General features: G+C 44.7%; 1 protein-coding gene across 2 annotated transcripts in view; it reads left to right on the top strand.

Annotated features, from left to right (window-relative positions):
* Positions 1-1,666: 1,666 nt before the first annotated feature.
* Positions 1,667-20,561, top strand: part of kcnh2b (potassium voltage-gated channel, subfamily H (eag-related), member 2b) — a 146,677-nt gene continuing 127,782 nt past the window's right edge. Inside the window, exons 1-3 of one of the 2 annotated variants that reach the window (XM_035412185.1) lie at positions 2,775-2,856; positions 5,004-5,042; positions 10,579-10,809. In XM_035412185.1, coding sequence (XP_035268076.1) covers positions 10,653-10,809 — 157 coding nt within the window. In that variant the 5' untranslated portion in view covers positions 2,775-2,856; positions 5,004-5,042; positions 10,579-10,652. Of the gene's footprint in view, positions 2,857-5,003; positions 5,043-10,578; positions 10,810-20,561 lie in introns of both variants that reach the window. The other variant, XM_035412184.1, reaches the window with a different exon arrangement.

Below are 20,561 nucleotides of genomic sequence, written 5' to 3'. Positions count from 1 at the left end.
GGTCTGGCGTTTCCTGAGGAGCAGAGGGGCGGACAGTGAGTGTATCCCTCACAGGGTCCTGTCAATCAAAAGAGGGTTCCAATACGGGTGTGGTGGGACCTGTCAGTGCACTGAACCATGCTATTGGATCTGTATCTACTTTTAAGAGATTGGATTTGCCAAGAGATGAACAGCTCTCAGATGAATAGGAACTAATGATTTCTGGTCTCTAGCACACAGTCTGTAAATTGTAGCTTCCATCACTGACCTAGCCGAATAAGAATTAAAGTGCTCCTACAGTGTGTGGACTCCGTAATCCCCAGATGCCAAATACTGCGTCACTTCCTGTTAAAAGTCCTAGTGTGCTTTACTTCTGTGACACTGATGCTTGGATTAAGTCTACTCCCCTCTTATCCACACCCTTCTTGCTGTCCTTTGAGGGTGTGACTAGATGGCAGCTTGGAGTGTCAAAAAAGGATTGCTTTAATCAAATACCACAGTAGAGTTGCAGCCCCACCCCAGGGTCCTAGCAGCAGCTCCTCCAGCACCATGGACAGAGCCCATGCACCCCCCTACTGAACAGCTGGGTCACTGCTCCCCGTGTGGACCACAGTGCTGACCTAAGGAAGATGGCTGCTCATTACTGGAGCATCCATTTTTCCCCCATTTTTTTGGCAGCAGATACAGGCTATGCACGGTCCACTGACGACAAGTGTTCATTAATAACAGGTTATACAGGTACTGCTAGTCCAGTGGCCTTTGCATCCCTAGGCGAATCCTGTTAGAGGCACCACACTAAAGGGAGGAATGACATAACCCTCACAGAGCAGTATGAAGCCCACAGATAGCAGCATACAGACCGTGTCAGCAGAAATTAACAAGATTCATCCATCCATATACTGGTGACATGGACGTACCACACCAGTGAGACACTGCACAGCACGGACAAGTTTGGTTCCTAAAAATGATTACATTCATTAGAAATTTGACCTTATGGTCTTTATAATAAAAATGTAAAAGTACATGTATTAGGTCTTAGTTCAAATATTCATGTCAAATGGAATTATTTATTACTAGTAATAATAATAATAATTATTATTATTATTATTATTATTGCTATTATTATTGTGGTTGTTATTATTAGGCGTATATGGTAACTTGAATGAAACCAGAGAACATCAAAGGATAAGGATCAGATAGGTAATACCTCCTTGACAGACGACGACGGTCGCGGGGGTAAACGGTGATATCTTACACGGACGCCGCTTCCCAGACCTGTATCTGCGATTTTGACTAGATAAGGAAACTGCGTGTGAAGCAGTTTAGTAGCTACGCCACCCCGTGGAGTTCAGAGGATTCCCCATTTCATTCACAAAGGCGGAGAATGCTTATTATAGCGACGTATTTATCGAAACGAAGGATTACATACAGTTTGAGGTAAAGTCTACAACGGTGTATGGAAAATATAGAAGTAGCACTAGAATCTATAATAAAACACAGATAATACAATATCGGGGTTACAGCAGCGGTTCAAAGCTATTGTCTATCTCCCAGTGACGACAGGGGAACTCCGCATTCATGCTCTTGCATACGCAGTGACGTAGATGGCACCGTCTGGAAGACCCATACAGTAGGCAAATGAAGGTGAAAGGTGTTCTCCCATAAACCAACAAAAACCACGCACGCCCGCAATATTTTTAAAGATGTCTAGTTTTTTTATATACACGCCAATTTCAGGAAAACTTTTTTTAATAAGGTTAGCCTATTCGTTTGTTTACAATTCCCTCATAAATTATTAATGAGCTTCATACAGACATTAGCACAGAGCAGAGTAGCCTGCACGTTTTCTGTTCGAAAGGCTCGCGCCTGGTGTCACGCCTGTAGCACCTGCAAATGCAAATCAGGATGCACCTGTGTGACCATGTCAACGCTGCACATTCTATCTTCTTTTGCATTTGATTCAAATACCTATCATCTTTCTTCCTTACGTTAATTTTAACAATGGTTTGGATTTTTGCTGAAGAACACAAAGGGGAATTACCTTCTGAAACTGGGGAAGATTGCGCATTGTAATTACGAAGACTACCCAAAATGAAATGTCACGTCAATTACGTGATGAACTCTACAATTTTGTAACGAATTAAAGCTTCTTTTAGGAGCCACTCGTCGTTACGCAAAGGGTTAAAGAGGTGCAGCAGTCGGTACCGGTGAGCTGAGATCATCTGGGTAGAGCGCGGAGAGCACTGGGGAGAGACGAGACTTTCCAGTACGGCTGCATCTCCACACAGCAGCGCATAACGCTGCCGTTGCTTTCCCTATTCCGACTGGGTGTACCGCGCGCAAGCAGGAGCAAGGAGGCGGTGGGACAAAGACAATCAGCAGAAGAATGGCAAAGAGATTGCACCTAGGCAGGCCGCTTGCCTCCACTTCCCCGGACTTCCCCCTTACAAACGTCACGAAGTAACGTCGTGTCCGCCGTTAAACGAAGGAACGGATCTTTCTTTAAATTCACCATAGAAAAGGACGTAAACAAACACGCGCCGCTCCCTATCCTGGAAACTGGAAACTGTCTCTCGATCCCTCTGACCCTCGACTAAGTGGGGCTCAGTTACAAGGCGCTCGTCATCCTCAATTTTCCTGGTCTGTTCATCACACTGTGCAAGTTTCGAAGTGGGTGCTCTAGTCGTGGATTACTGTATATGACCCATATGAGGAGGGCGCAGTGGCCCTTGGCGTGGTGCTCCGTGTAGAGGACAGCTTGGCTTCTGAAAGTCTCCAAACTACGTGGAGTGTAAGCCAGGATGCCGGTCCGAAGGGGGCACGTGGCACCGCAGAACACTTTCCTGGACACCATCATCCGGAAATTCGAGGGCCAGAGTAAGATTACATATTCATTTCAAATATATTTCATTACGCTAGGAATTTTTTTTTTTAGTATGTAATTATCTTCACACCTCTTTCTATCATACACATTTTCCTTACATGTGGTTTGTGTACTATGAATAGGATATAACGAGCATTATTTAAATGGTTATTAAGTCAGACGCCAGGTTCGTACATTTTTTAAGTTCATTAAAAAATCGAAATCATAGTTAGTGAAGGGGACGAAAATTCGAAGCCTTACAAAGTCCTGCAACATTAATATTTCTGCATTTTATCCTATCATTTAATAGAACCTATTGTGTTTAAGCAATGATTAGGCTACTGACGAATTTTTTATAGGTATATATAGGCAGGTGCGTGTTGTCCATGTGCTTACGTGTGTGCGCGCGTGCAGACGGTTGTGTTTTTGGGGGTGCCGCAGAAAAATTTGGCGGTCAGGGTTGGAAAGTGATTGTCTCCACTAAACTACATCCGTCACTGTGGAAATATATTATCCATTCATATATTTTTCTAAAATGATATTTGGACCCCCGTTGATTTTGTACTAACCGTATTTAATAGAGCATGTCCGGAAAAGAGTCTCTAGGGGAACAAAAATGGTAGCTTCAGCTTAGTATGAGTAAGCGAACAATTAAAAGAAGAAGAAAAAAAAACGTGCTATCCACAGCTCAGGAGCGCGTACGGCAAGCGCCTGTGTTGTGTTCCTAGTTGTGGCTAAGCGGAAGCTGAACCTGCACATCGGGGACGCAGATACAGGAACAACATTGCACTCGACGCAAAGCTATCCCATATAAACTAATTACGTATGAGGAAAACAATACATGTCGTGTGCCATGACGACATTTTTGTCGTAGTAATATAACTGCATTTCAATAGTTGCTATAGCGAATTGATTCCATGAGACACACAGGAAATATACAGATAGCCTACATGTAGAGAAAGGTCCTACAAAGTTGAAAATTTGTTTCTAAGTGACAATGATCGATATCCATGTGAATTAAACCAGATGTGAGCTACTTTAGACAATTAAAGTAGGCTACCTGATACAAGTACCTGATAGGCTACGCAGTGTTTATAAGTTATTATTCCCCTCAACACAAATAATTAATTAATGTGTGATGTCCAGACATATTTTTAGGTTGGTTGTTGAAAACCCGACGCTAATTGGAAACATCATGATTACAGATTCAATACACTGCCGTTGACGTATGCACACAATACATGAAAAGAATCAGACGAAAGGGATTTTCAGTTCGTACTGTGGTTTGTAGTTGGCCTTTAAATTTAATTACTCAAACTGTAAAACAAACACGCATAGTCAAGTCATGTTCAGTTTCAGATGAAATTGGAATGAAAATGTATTCAATCAAAATGTCTTGTTTGTACATAGTGTATATTTTAATATCAATATAAAACGCGGCTGCATAAAGATTATGTTCATCTTGCTCAATACAACGCTTCTGACCACTAAAAATCAACGGTAGCCTTTTTATTCCTGCTTTTTTCTTACACAACACAAATGTGGCTGAAAGTGCAGTGGCATATAAATAGTTTGAAGGAAATATTTTTTCAGTTACATCTTGCCTTGTCTAAAAAGCTTCAAGCACCCCAGAAAGGAGACTCAAGCGAAGTGTCAGTACTGTAAAGCACACCTTTACTAAAAACATGAGATGGACACAATATCTGGCACCTTGGGATTACTGAATGCACTTACAGTCGGAGGTTTTTCATCCATGTACTGTCAGGTCGGTGATGTAAACGTCAAATTACCGACTGTGGGCTATAAACTTGAAACCGAATCTAGGCACTTAATAGGGTCTTGCCAAATTAACCTGGACCTCAAAACAAATAGTATAGAGAACAATGGTAGGATATGACAAAGAAAGGATTGGAGACTCACACATCAGACTCATCCTCACTCGTTTGCAGATTGGTAGAAACTGTAGAAATAGGCTTTTCATTTGGGGTGTTGGCTTAATGCACAATAGCTGACATTTGCTAGAACGAATATGAATATGCAGGCTATTCAGTCATTCAAGTCTCTGAAAATCAAAATTTTAATGAACAAATGAGCCCACAAGATACTACTGCCCTGTATGGATTTTTAATACTTAGAATCCATGTTTTTTTTAAAAACACAGCATCGGCCATTTCCCTTCTACAAAGGAGGAAATAACAAAGTGAGTATTTTTTTAAATGACAATGTAACTATATTTGTTATAATGAATGTCAGCATTCAGGACAATGAATGTTATGTTCACTTGTTTATTATGGAGTGAACGTTTTCACAATAACAGTAATATGGAGAATTTTCACAGTTTTTTCTCTTTATTTGACAGGAACCAGCTTGCAATACTGGCATTTTATATTCTGTGTGAGACGCGTGATCAGAATGTAATTTGTTCTGATATGTTCTCCAAGAAAAGGTTTTGGTACAAATTGAGAACAAACTCTCAAAAGAAAAGCAACCCTCGGAATAGACACAATTCATTTCAGTACAGTAATGCTTTTGGCTCAATTAAAAAGACAAAAATGTCTCTTGGGGTTATATTTCCAGTCTTCCTCAAACAAAAAAAACCAGTCATTCTTTATTGCCAGTATTGAGTATATCCCTGTAGATATGATACAATCATGCCTGGATGGCCTCTTTTTCTAACTGTAAGATGGGGCCAGACAGAAGGACAGTGTTGGTTCATTGTGCTGGCAGTTTGAAAGTATCTGACTCGGTGAGCAATTGTAATCCTTTCGGCTGTAGATATACCTTGTTCAGTTGTTCATAGGGACTTATCAGAAATCCCGGTTTCCTCTTAACTGAGATATTTGTTGCTGCTTCTCCCTTGTCTGGGGAGCACACACCCTCCAATTAAATGCATATAAAGTGTGGACTGGAGAGGATACTAAGCATGCGCACAAACATAACATCACCTGGGCAACTTGAGTAGCTCATCGTGCTGCTCCCTAGTGATCTGACTTCAGATACAGCTGACTCGGTCCTCTCTGTCTGTATCAAAGCAGGATCTGATTATGATATGAATTCTAACCGACCCTCTTCAATGTGCCCTATCTCTGCTTCGCTGAGTTGGGCCTGGAGCAGTTTCCTTAAGGAGACCCTGAACGCTACTTCTTTATTAGTAATGTTAACAATGCCTAATGAAAATGTAACTTAGTCAGCACAGTTCTGCACTATGGATGGTGCTGAGAAGAGCTGCATATATGTGATTATATTGGTTGTTCAATTGGTTGTCTGGAGAGCATTTGCATTACATGTTACATATGAAACGGTCTAATTAGGAACCACGCAATGCTTAGAATTTAATGCCAGCAATGGCTGCTGAGTAGGGGGGGTCAATGCAGAAGTGTACCTCTCGTCTCATTCAAACCTCTGCACCTGTTCTTTCTCTTTGTGATGTGTCCATTCACTTGGCTTCATGTACTTGCAGGAAATGTCTCTGTTAAGCAGTTCTAGTTGGATGGAAGTTTTCATTATAGCCAACCACTTTTAATCAGCCTGGTCTTTTTTTCATTAATATTCATCAGAAGAGGCAGCGGGAGATGTGCTACAATTGCTTTTGGGGCCAAGCTCCCTCACAGTGGTTTGCACCTCAACAACTTTGATGGCATTTTCATTAATTTTGATACTGAATCATAATAAGTGACATTTGATATTGCAATGCATTCTTTGTCACAGACACTGACTTGCTTCTAGAATGAGGCGCTACAGAGTTCCAGAGTTCTGGATGGGAGCTGGACATTGTTTGGTTAGTCCAGCCAATCGCTTTAGGGGACAGGATGAGGGCTAAGGCCAAGAGCTGACTTGTGATCACTTTGTTTGCAAGGAGCCAATGCATTCCCTGGCAACCTGCTAAATGATCAGATCCTTAATTTCTGAGCACTGTTCTCTTCCAACTGCATTTTAAAGAGCTGTATCAAGCTACAGTGGCTCTTTGGGGGCAATGCGCAGCTTCAGAATGTTGTTGCCTGCTTTTGTCAAAACAATTAATGCAAATTAGCATGGCAGATGTTACCCCCCGCTGCAGTTCCGTATTGAGCGGGAGGGTTTGAGAAGAGGGCTGTGTGGATGGCCACCCACCGAGACCTCTCCCACAGGTCCTCCTTTATATTCCATGCATTAAGGGCGCCCGAAATGAGAAAGCCGGGACGGTCGCGGGGAATTGCCGGCTAGCGAGCGGAGGCCAATCTCTGGAGTCTTCAGCTTCGGTTTGGGAGAGCGGCGGCTGAGCTAAACCGATGAGTGAGGCGCCATTGGCATTCCTGCGGTGGCGGTGTGGAGGGCCGCGTGAGAGGGCCGTGGCCCCCGCGTGTCAGGCTGGGCCCGTGCTAGCTTCCCGGCGTCGCGGCCTCGGCGAACGAGCTGACGGAGCCGCTGTGAGCGGTGACGAACGACGCCCGTGCCCTACTTCCACCGGCCCGTTCGAGGGCTCTGGGCTCTGTCGTGTGAGCGCACATTTAGGCGAGGAGGATTCGACGGACGCCCACCGACTCCTAAAGAGGCGGGAACCACAAGGAAGGGACGCGCGACGTGAAGCAGTCAGCCAGAGTTTTATTTATTTATGCATTCATGGGAATACTGAGTGCAGTTTTCCTTCCAACAAGCACTGCTGTCTGTGCTAATCTGTTTCTTTTCATGTAAACCTTGTTCAGGAGGCTCATTAAAAATGGTAGATAAGGATGGGTGCATTACTGTCTTATCTTTGTTGCTAATGGCCAGAGACAAATGGAAAAAATACCTAAATCTTTTCCCAGTAAGTCAGCAGTGCATAACAGACTCAACCGGCATTTAAAATTGGTTTGAGTTGCATTATGAAGCAATTTGACATACAGAGAATATATTTGAGGTATTTCGTATTATTAACTTTTTTTTTCCAATTTAATGTTGTAGGCTATTTTCCTGCATGCTTATTGGTGTTACTGTTATCACCATATTTGCATAATTATTCTCTGTAGAACGGATCTTGAAATCACAAAGTGTACTCTCTGGTTCTCCACTGTGGAGTATGCAGCGTTATTATCTGACAGCTTGTTTTTGGGGCCTGCCTGCCCATAAGTCAACTTGGCTTATGTTTTTTTTGGCTTATGAATTTATTTCCTTTGATCGAGGACGAAATGTGCCTTTAAATTAAAGACATAAGACCAATGGGTCTATTTGCCATATAAGCAAGCACCCTCCCTTTTCATCACCTGGTCTACTGTGTATTTTCATTATTAGTAGTTTATTGCTGCCACAACAACACATCTGGTTTATGGCAAAACGTAATGTAGCGCGCAACTAATTTATGAAGGGGAGCGATTCTGCCTAGCTTTGTGTCAACTAAGAGAAATGACAGCAGTGGTGTTTCATGCATATCCAAGTACTTCTGCTACAGTATTGTTTTGTGCCTTTGGCAAGGCTTTTGCCTTGAATGTGTAGAAATATAATATATTTAGCAAGAATACCCTGTTCACATAAAAATGTCAGCATTTATGTTTCAGAGGTCTCTACACACATTTCCTCTGACTGCACAGTTATATTTTATTTATCTGTTAATGCTAACGATTGGCATAATAGAAATTTCTGCCGACTGGTTTGTTTCAAGATGAATCCTCCATGATTATACCAAGAAGTGTGCTTATCTTTATTTGCTTTACAGTCAAAATGTTTATTAAACGAGGGAATATACATCCTTCAAAGGGGAATGCCTTTTTTTACGCTACAAGTTGTACAAGACTGCATGTTGTAAAGGTGGGTGAGGTAACGTGATTTGGTTTGGTCCCTGTGTGTCTGAGGTTCTGTTGTGTGTGTGGTGTCTCTTTGTTCCTCAGTCAGGAACAGCTGGTGTCTGAGGACCCTGGGGGGTGGAGGCGGGAGCGGGGGCGGGGGCGGGGGCGGGGGTGGAGGCGAAGGCGGGGGCGAGCAGGGGAGGGAAGGGGGGGGAGGTGGTTGTTTTTGTTATAAGCAATGGGCCAGGTGCTCTGGGTATTGATGATGAGAGTAGCAGACACACTGACCCTCTCCTGGGTATCACAGCTTCAGAGTCTGCATGTCTCTGCATTTTGTTCTCTGCTCCCTAACAGGTTCAGAAACAGCATTACCTTCTCATTCATGTTCATGTGAAATGAACCACATTTCCAAAAAGAGTGCAGGAGAAACTGTGTGATGCTCATGTATCTGTAGTGGCTTAATCAGCTACTGACGCTAAGCTAAACTTTAATTCATCACAAATGGTACCTATTCTTACAAATTATTCATTTCCACTGATGGATATTAGCTGTAATTAGCCTAATTTGTAGCAAACTGGTTAAACAGTTGATACTTCCGCTGCGTGAAGCTGAATTAAAAGTGGCTTTACTTAAATGACATAAGAACGTGAGTGCAGCTGCACACCAAGACACCTGTGGGGGAAACAGGGGACAGGTGCTCCGTTTTGAAGAGTCAAAACCTGTTGCACACACGCTCACACAAGTCATCAAACAATTTTTAATGAGTGAAATCATTTATATGCAGAGCCACTTTTCCTTCACAGTTTAGTCCTTGAAGGAGATTTATTAATGACAGGCTCTGTAAGAATTTCCAAATATGGGATGGAAATTGTAAACGTTTCACATTGTGAAATGTTTAAGAGTTGTCTACAATAGCAGCTCTTAAAATTGCACTTTGAAAGTATATTTTTGCCTATTATTTACTGAGTAGCCCTTCGAGTGATGAAGGTTTGAGCTTCATAACCTTACTCTCTGTACTGCTTTTTCACATCAGTATTGTTTCTTATCTTTTCTCATTTGAGGCATACCTGTCAAAAATAGACATACCCCCGCAGCAGTTTCCACCTGCTCTGTGGGAATATACCGGGCCAGTGTAAGAGAACTTTTAGTCAAGAAAAGCAAGGCCCATGTGCATAGAGAATGAGGGAATTTTTTGACTTGGCGGTGGATAGACATGCTCAGCTTGTTGCATTTTCCCATCACTCCTCACAGAGTAACAAACGCTGCAGTCTGAGAAGCGGAACGGTACATCTGAGTGGGAGGGTGGGTTTTGGGTATGCAGTAGCGATGGAGTCTATCATGGGCTTTAGGGTACAGTAAGTCCTGCCTATGCTTGGAAGCTTCTCTCATTTCCCCCCAAATGTATCAGTGCCTGTGACCGTGCGGAACAGATGGGGAACCACAGGATCCTGCGGAAGTGCGGATCCAAGGCTGTGCTGCTCTGCAGCTTGTGCCCCATGACATGGCTGAGCATTTAGCGTTTCATCTCACTTTAGCGCTAGAAGAGAGCACTGAGCTCTTAATGTTTCATATTTAGACTTATTGTAATTGTATGCAGATATTTTTTGCAATGGTCTCTATTAGTGTGCAGGCTGATGGGTAATAAATGAAAGATGGGAGAGAATTAAGAGTCTATTAAGAAGTTGAATTTAAGCATAACTGCTACTGTGTGTCTTCTATATATGCCTGGTCTGTTGATGTCAGTGTTTGAACTAATGTGCAAATGTGCTCATACAGGGAATTTTAAAGTAGGAAAGGGTCATTTGAAACTGTCACTATTGGCTAATGCTTTTCAAAGCAAGTGGTGCGAGGAGCAAAACGCTTTCGAAAAGTGTCCATTGCAGCTGTTAGCCACATGAATGGCAGGGAGGGAGGGAGGGCTTCAGGCCAATGGCCACTGATGTATCCGCTGTGTACTGCTTCCCCCCCTTCCCCCCCCCCCCCCCCCCCCACCCCCAGGTCGCAAGTTTGTCATAGCCAACGCACGCGTGGAGAACTGCGCCATCATCTTCTGCAATGACGGCTTCTGCGGCATGTGCGGCTACACGCGTGCCGAGATCATGCAGAAGCCCTGCACCTGCAACTTCCTGTACGGCCCGCACACCAAGAGGCTGGCCATCGCGCAGATGGCGCAGGCACTCCTGGGCTCGGAGGAGCGGAAAGTGGAGATCTCCCTCTACAGGAAGGACGGTAGGACTGCAGTCTGATTCAATGCCGCGAGGCATTTTCGTCACGTTGGCCAGCTGCTTTTAATTGGTTTAAAGTTTAAGCTTTGTGCTTTATGCTGGGTATGGTGTGAGTAACAAGCTATATTTTCTGTGTTTATATGGTTGTACTGACGCACTGCATTGTAAACCTACATTGATTTTTAGTCTCTTCTTTGTCGAAAAAACAGCAGAATCATTTTTAGTTTTTGCTTCTCAGTTTCAGGCCAGGGACTGTTCTGTGCACTGTGTTCTGTAAATATTGTGGGCTCATGTGTACTGTAGACTGATTCATTTATGCTAGAGAAATTTTAAAATAATATTGTATCCACATTTTGTTCAAAAGAAATTTGTCACCAAATATATATTATTTCCGTCATGATGTGCAGTATACTGTGGACTAGATTACTTTGCAGATTGCTAATAATATTAAATTAAATTGCTCTGTTATCTTTTAATCTCATAATTTGACACACCAGTTTAATAATGAGGAGAAATTAGGTAGCTAATTTGCTAATTTCATTCCAATACCTTGCTAGTAACTCAGTTATATTATGGTGTCTAGCTTGCTAGCTGCATGTATGGGATATTAACTCCTTCAAAAACTGAAGCAAAAACAGACCATTTTGTATAGTTGTTTAACTTTGTTGTAACAGTTGTAAAAAAAAAAAAAAAGAAAATGTTATTGAGACAATGAAAGCTTGTCAGTGACTTAAAAGAAATACAACAGAAGTTTCTCACAAAAAAGCAAGTTTAATGTAGCATTCATTAAGTGGCGCACATAAAAATGAGATAGTGGTATCTCTTCCTAAATACGAAATCTTGGTCCATTAAAAAATCAATGTTTAGATTTTTGAGCTTTTGATGCGTCAATTGATCAATTTATTTGTCCCAGCTCCACTCAGTTTAGAAAGGACATTACCCAGGAAACAGAGGATGAAAGATTTTCCCTGCAGACTTTTTACATCCGGCTTTCTGGCGGTTTCGCATTTCGCTGAATCACTCTGGTAATGGAATGCAAATTTCAGCGTCGCTTTGTTTTCCGAGCCCGAAGAGGGGATGTTTGCTCGAGGTTTTCTACCTGCAGAGTTTTTGTCAGAGGGTGACGGAAGGTTCATCTTCCTGCTGCCTGCAGTTAAACGGAAAACCACGGAAAAGAAATGGCGGCAGTCGTTTGCTGTCGAATGACACTTCACACTGCCTATGTGCCACTACACACACGCTGCCATGTTGTGTTGTGTTTCAACCAGTTAGGGGTTTCTACGGTTTAAACTGAGTTAAAATCAGTTTTTTTAATCAGATGTGTATGGATTTCCCTTGCCTTATAGAGAGCAATCAAACAGACGTGATATACTGCAGAGAGGTTTATTGACTCGAGCTCCCACGTATGTTTATTTGGTGTGTATTTGTGTCTGGGCACTACGTATGGTAATGCCTGGCAGCAGCTGTGAGGAGATGACTCATGGATGCCTGTCTCAGAGACGGAAGGTGAGGTGTTAACTGCACCTCTGCGTGCCCTCCCCTCCCTTCCCGTTCTCCCATTACTGCTGGGGCACACTGAGAGACCCAACACGGGCAACGGCGGGAATAGTGCGCGTTTACAGTAAACCGCCATCGTCAGACCGATGACGTGGCGGTCACCCGACACAGGATGCCGTTTTGGCGGAGGGGCTCTCTCAGAGATGCGTTAAACGACCGAGCCAATCTGTCGCCGTTGTTAATGTCACCGAGTTCCCGCCTTCAGGGCGCCCACCTGTCCGTCCCCCGCGGCCCATCCCCCTCCCTGCCCATCTGATCCCTTCCGACTCGTCGTTGCTGCTCTCGTCCGCGCCGGCGACCAGGTCCGCTTCCCATCTGCTCAGATTAGCGACGGGCCCAGTTCTCCCAGCAGCCCTCGCTGTTCGGAGCTCCGGTGGCTTCGGCGATATCCGCCAGTCAGATGGTCCAGGTCCCAGTTCAGGTCATGCGTGCGAATTTGAGGCTCCCATTTGTCATAGACAGGAAGGAAGGAATCTAATTTCTCAGTCCAGTGCAGAAGGTACTGTACGAGGACCAGAGAAGGGGCAGCATCGCCCAGGCAGTCCTTGTCCTCCCTTCCGCACTGCCGTCTGGCCCCCCCGAACGGCGCGATGGCGTCATTCATCTGCCGTGCCTGTAAACCGCTAGCCTTCAGAGTGATGAATAGGCCCCCCTCCCCATCAGTCGCCCGTCGCCGGTCCTGCTGCCGCTTAATCAGTCATTCTGAAATGTAAACTCCTCGGTGCTGTGAGCCCAGCCCTGGCACGCAGTGCATTATGCACGACCCGGGGACCTGCCCAGGTTTGTGCCCGTAGCGCCAGGGCGGGGCACGCTGTCCGCACGCAGCCACGCCAGGGATTCGACCCCGCACACCGGCGTCCAGGAGAGGAGCCGCAGTGGAGATTTGCGATGGGAAACCTGCGCCTCCGGTTGCAGCTGGGACCTTTAATGTAGAACCTGGGTTTTCAACAGGGGGTCCACGGACCCCTGGGGGGTTCTTGAAGGCTCTGTAGGGATTCCCTGGCCAGCCTTGATTTGCAATGCCTTTGAGCCTGGTTGGGGGTCCCCTGACGTAGAAGATCAGGAGGACGTCCCGTCGACCCGAGCCAGCGGCGTGTAAATCACAGCTCAGCATTTCGGGAGCCACCCGTCCCGGGGATCGCTGCCAGATGAACCCAAAGCTCAGGTCTCGAGCGAGGCTGCGGTCTACCTGCGAAACCCCCCCCTTATCCGAGCTGATTTGTCACAAACAGCTGCCAGAGGCCTATAAATAACGCCATTCATTTCCTGCAGTACTTTTCTTACAGATACCATCTGCAACCAGGGCCTTTGTTTGCAGGGAGTGCACCTGGCACTCGAGTTTCCCTGACACTGCTGCTCGGTCGGGTTCGGGCACATGGGGGTGAGCCCTCGGTGATCCCCGTCCTCGCACCTGATGATCTGATTGGAGGAAGCGGTCCTTTCACGAAGCCTTCCTCTGCCCCGGCCGCAACATAGACACGGGCCATTAGGTCCGATCCGTAGTTGCTGATTTCGCCTCACGTGGTGAGGTGGTTTTTCCCATTGAAGCAAGATGGAACTTAATGGTAATGGTTCTGAAGATGGAAATCACAGAAGTGGCTGAAGGAACATTGGATGTGCTCTTCAGAGAATGACAATGGTTCACGGGACAGGGAAGGTTTTATAAATGCGTTGATTCAGCTGCAGTAGCCTGCTGTGCTCAGTGCTGTTCGAGCAGATCCGGTGTGATACTGAATCTCAGGCATTGTACTGAGTACAGTCTCCTGTACTGGCGCAATGAGTAGGGGAGGATGGGTCAAACGCACACTGACCTTGGCAAATTAACAGAGAGGAGAAGCATTTGGTCTTCGTACCCTAACTGTGATTGTTGGAGTACATGGTGCCATTCTGGAGTTGGGAGGAGAATTTTTTAAATTTGTCAACGTAGTTTAAATTCTTTCTATTTCCTGTTGGTGGCATTCTTTCCTCTCAATTCGGAATGGCCAACATTCTGTCACTACAACATTAACTGTCTCGGTTCAGTGCACTGGCCTGCAGTTGCGTCCACCGAAGTGCACACAGCTAGCCAGCGCTGTGCAACCGTCTGTGTTTGAGGCCCGTACTGTACCGCATGCACAGCTGGTGCAGGCAGACTACACGGTGAGGCAGGGCATATTCTTCAGCCGAATGTGGAAACGTATTGCCGTATGTAGGGGATTTGAAATATTTAACAGTGTCATGGATTTCTGGTTTAGGTGCAAGGTGGGTGGCTATAAAATTTGACACCCAGCTCTCTATAACCCGAGGTGAACTTTCAGCGACGTGGGGATGCTGCTCGCTCTCCCCTCCAGTGAACTGTCATACGTACAGCATGCCGCATGCTGCACTAATCCTGCCATTAGCACCGAAATCAGGCAGAATCATTGAGAGCAGCTGGGCTTTGCCACTCCCCGCTTAAAAACCCCATAACGACAGGCTGCTCCGGTGTGTCCTCCCTTGACCTCTGACCCCGAGACTCGGCATCATCCCCCAGAAGCAGGAAGAGGGGCGTGGGCACCAGTTACCGCGAGATAGAGACGCACGAGCAGATCCACCCTATCAGTGCCGGATCGGGGCTGCGTGTTAATTTGTGCATTACTGATTAAGTGTGTGGTTTTTTTTTTCCACACAGTTGACATCCAAATAATGGAGTCTGACAAGCTGTTCTCGCCCACTGCTGGAGACCCCTGGCTCATTAAACACTCAGTGTGCTGTGCAGGTCTCTGTGCTGAGCTCTTCCCCCCCATGTGAGGGGAAACTGCAAACAATGTAATGAGATGATGTAACAGGCAAAGCAAGGGGGCTGTGGAACAAAGTGGAATGAGAGATTACTGACATCAGTGACTGTGGATCATGACTCTACATCCCCATCTGTTGGAAAATAACCCGATCTGCCCGATCAGATGTATAATGGCTGCTTTGTTTTTGTATGTAATCGTATATCCTCTCGTTTTGAATATGAAAATTATCTGGTCTTTATGTCACTATCGCCCGAATTAAGCCCCATTCTATCATAATGCTTAAATATACAGATGCTTAAACTTTAAATATACCCTTTTGAAGGTGTACATTTATTTAAAAATATATATATATAGTTTAGCAGTGATTTAACTTGAAAATTAAATACAAAACATATAGTTTAGCAGTGATTTCACTCTGAAATATAAAGCTTTAAGCAAAGTTAAAACATGCATAACTTTTATCAGATACTCACAATACACATTACTTATTAAAAATTAATTTCACTGAACCAGCAGTTTCTTGAATGTGGATTCTTTCATGTGATTTCTTAGCTACATGAAATATACAGGAGCTACACAATGGGAAATATCCCAATAATACTGTGTAAATTTTCCAATGTTCGCCATGGGCAACATTACAGAAACAATTTATCTAATAAACAATGTAATTTCCCAGTACACGGATATCTGAACAGTCATATAAATTTTAAAATCTCTTTAAACCATGTTAATGTCACATGACTGTTTGTGGTCTTCATGAGATTTAGACTCCAAGTTGAACTGAGGACTGGACTGCAGGATTAGTTTGCAGGGTTTGTGTTCTGCTGTGTGTTGCAATAAAGCTGATTGCAATTCAGGCAAAAGAACAAAAGAACAGGACAGCGCCATGTTTATTTGGACTCCACCTGCAAATAACACCGAAAGGCAGGGGACACTAATTGGCTTACTGAATTCTCTGTGAAACGTCTTTCGAATTGTCCTTTGTAAGGATGACAAGAATAGAAATGATTCTCAGGAAGAACTTGTGATTATCCAGTAATTGCTGCCCCTAAAGAACTGTGGGAAATTATGTTTTGGCCTGGTCTTGTGTGATTTTTTAAATGTTACACCAAGTCAACAAGCAGCGCTGGCTACTGATGACGTGGATGCTAATTGTGCTTTGAATGATTAGAATGATTGCATACCTACTTTGTGCCATGCATCATACTGTGTGTCAATGAATGTGCCAGGAGTCCAAACATTTATTAAATCATTTTGTAGATGGACTTTTCCTAGCAACAATTGGTAGATACATAGTAAACACAAGCTATCACGTTATTTCTTGAACTCATGTCCCCTCGTTTTTCTCACAGTTGAATTTAAAGGACATAGTAATGTGATTAAGAGAACAAAGACATAAGCAATGCTTTTGTTTGTAGAGGATCAAATTCGGGACCCATCATTAGTGCGTGAGTTGCACTTCAGGAAACACGTTTTCTGTGACTGTGCTGACAGGACAGGCACCTGCTGCCTGAGTTCCGTTAATATTGAGCTGAACTGAGCATTACTGGGGAAGTGGCAGACGCTGGCTTCATTGCAGGGAAAATTTCCATTCCATTTTACAGGACATCTCATCCTCCTTTCTCCCATGGTTGATGAAATGCTGATGAACTGTGCCTTGCTGCATTCGAGCCAGCATTTCACTTTGTTTTACTTTTTAATCAAACTCGCCAAGTTCCCTGGCAAAAGCATTCCAGCCCCCCCTTGAAGGTACTGTAGCCGAATAGATAATACACAGACAGTACCTGCTCCCACTCACATATGTGTCTGGGTCACCACCAAAAGGGAGCTCTGCACCTGCATCCAGTTGCCATGGAACTGTAGCAACTGGCCAGTCCCCTTTGTGGAGGGGAGGGGAGGGGAGGGGAGGGGGACCAGATGATTGCTCATTTATTCTGGCTTTGCGCTTGTTAAATGAGAATTAGGGCTGTGCAATCTATTGCACTCCAGGCCATGTTTGACAATATTGAAAGGGCTAGCCTTTGCTGTAGGGACACATGAAGGGTGTTTGTTTACTCTCCAGGCTCCTGTTCCCCAGCTGCACATTTTAATATCGTTGCCACTGATGCCCCTTGTGTATTGACCAGGCTGTCTGTTGACAGTGCCCATGTTTGCCTCCCTATTATTAGAGGCGCTTTATCTAAATGACATATTGATTTTGGTCTCGTGGAAACTGATCGACGCCGAAGCCTGATCTCTGTAAGCGCGATTCCCCGGAGCAGTCGCCCGCACCTGTTGCGGTTGTGTAAGGGGCAGATACAGGCTGGCCTCTTCGATTGTGTCGAAGGCGTATAGAACACCGGCAGGGATTCTGAATGGGGGGAGGGAGGGGGGGAGCGGGAGGGGGGGGGGGGGGTACTTACCCTTGGGAGCCCCTGAGGAACGGCTGAGAGAACCCGCCATGTCCCCGCGAGCCGGCGTGTTTTATTTCCGCCTCCTTGCTGTTGTTGTTTTTCTCGGCATCTCTGCGGAAGGGCCGGGTTCGTGCAGTCATGGGATTTGTGTAGTCATGGGATCCTCCCCGGGGAATATCGTTTAAACCCCTCCCTCCTGACTCCTTCTGCCTAACCAGCCACCCTCTGACGACACACACACAGACACACGCGCTCGCACCACACGCCACACACTACGAGCACGGATCAAAACCCGTCTTTCTTTCTTAGCGAGCCTTATGAAGAATGTGGATATGAGAGAAGTGTCACTCCAGCACAGACAACGCGCGAAATTATCGATATCCACATTTTTCTTTTTTCATTAAAGTAATACGAGATTAAATGGATTCCCGCTTCAACTTTTGCAATGCATCAACATGCTGCAGTTTCCCCATCAGCCCCCAGTTCACTGTAGGAGAGAAGAGCTCTTTGCTTCTTCTCTGGGAATAGCTAAGAAAAGCCCCCAAGCTGTCAGGAGATAAGTATAACATTGCTGGGAACTAAAGGAGTGAGTTTAGACACTGTAATGGCATGGAATGTAATGGGTTGAAACTATTTTCCTTTTTAGACCTTTATCCTTGGTGTCTCTGGACTGGAGCCATGAACACTCCGGGCACAGAAAAAATACGATCACACAGGATTTATGGAGTTCTTACTGAGGGTGGCTTACAGCACCCGTACACATATAGATCAATGAACAGTGATAGTAATCGCTAATTCATGCCCGGCTGCACAACACAGGACACAGCCACAAAAGTGAAAAAGGGTTACAGGTTATATAAGGTGTAGGGATCCCACCCAGTTCATCCTCCTGGGTAGGAGTATCGCAGTTCAGCTCCCAGTGTTTTTCTGTCTGCTGGGCTTCATGAACAGTGAGCTTTCTTCTGTCAGAGTGCTCTGATTAAGGATAGAGATTGACTACAAGGAGATAAGCATCTGATGTAATTGTTTAACAGAGGCAGTTATTTTTCAATTTATAACCTGAGTGCTTCACCAGTGCCTATTTTAGCATTCGCACAGAATGTGTTAATGATATGTCAAGTACTCCAGCATGGGTGTGCACAGCATCACCAAATATGCAGAACTTTTTTTGTATGTTTTTCAAGTTCAGTTGCAGTTCTTTGTCCCCCGCAGACAGACAGACAGACAGGCAGAGAGGCGGACAGGACCTTCACTAAATGGCTGGCTGCCCTCCCCGGCTTAGGCCTCTGAGCGTTTGCCATTTCCCTGCCAGTTTGTATTTTTAGATCCCGTGGAGCTCGTCAGCTCCTGCTCAGCTCCTGGTCAGCTGGCAAGGGTGGCGATGCTGCAGAGAAGGCCTCTGGTGGCCTCACAGGGAGAGGGCCGGACATGGCTCTGAAAGCTAATGCTGAGTCAGACCATATACTGTACCACACACAGTCAGACCATATACTGTAGCACATACACAGTCATACCATATACTGTACCACACACAGTCAGACCATATACTGTAGCTCATACACAGTCAGACCATATACTGTACCACACACAGTCAGACCATATACTGTACCACACACAGTCAGACCATATACTGTACCACATACACAGTTAGACCATATACTGTACCACATACACAGTCAGACCATATACTGTAGCACATACACAGTCAGACCATATACTGTAGCTCATACACAGTCAGACCATATACTGTACCACACACAGTCAGACCATATACTGTACCACATACACAGTCAGACCATATACTGTACCACATACACAGTCAGGCCATATACTGTAGCTCATACACAGTCAGACCATATGCTGTAGCACATACACAGTCAGACCATATACTGTAGCACATACACAGTCAGACCATATACTGTAGCATATACACAGTCATACCATATACTGTAGCACATACACAGTCAGACCATATACTGTAGCACACACAGTCAGACCATATACTGTACCACATACACAGTCATACCATATACTGTACCGCATACACAGTCATACCATATACTGTACCGCATACACAGTCAGACCATATACTGTACCACATACACAGTCAGACCATATACTGTACCACATACACAGTCAGACCATATACTGTACCACACACAGTCAGACCATATACTGTACCACATACACAATCAGACCACATACTGTACCACATACACAGTCATACCATATACTGTACCACATACACAATCAGACCACATACTGTACCACATACACAATCAGACCACATACTGTAGCACACACAGTCAGACCATATACTGTACCACATACACAATCAGACCACATACTGTACCACATACACAGTCAGACCATATACTGTACCACGTACACAGTCAGACCATATACTGTACCACACACAGTCAGACCATATACTGTACCACATACACAGTCATACCATATACTGTACCACACACAGTCAGACCATATACTGTACCACGTACACAGTCAGACCATATACTGTACCACACACAGTCAGACCATATACTGTACCACATACACAGTCATACCATATACTGTACCACGTACACAGTCAGACCATATACTGTACCACACACAGTCAGACCATATACTGTACCACATACACAGTCATACCATATACTGTACCACATACACAGTCATACCATATACTGTACCACATACACAGTCAGACCATATACTGTACCACGTACACAGTCAGACCATATACTGTACCACATACACAGTCAGACCATATACTGTACCACATACACAATCAGACCATATACTGTACCACACACAGTCAGACCATATACTGTACCACATACACAGTCAGACCACATACTGTACCACATACACAATCAGACCACATACTGTACCACATACACAGTCATACCATATACTGTACCACATACACAATCAGACCATATACTGTACCACACACAGTCAGACCATATACTGTACCACATACACAGTCAGACCATATACTGTACCACATACACAGTCAGACCATATACTGTAGCACATACACA

The sequence above is a fragment of the Anguilla anguilla genome, chromosome 4 (assembly GCF_013347855.1).
Source record: "Anguilla anguilla isolate fAngAng1 chromosome 4, fAngAng1.pri, whole genome shotgun sequence".
Lineage (NCBI taxonomy): Eukaryota > Metazoa > Chordata > Actinopteri > Anguilliformes > Anguillidae > Anguilla > Anguilla anguilla.
The sequence above is the reverse complement of the archived record's forward strand: the minus strand, read 5'-3'. Positions and strand labels throughout refer to the sequence as shown.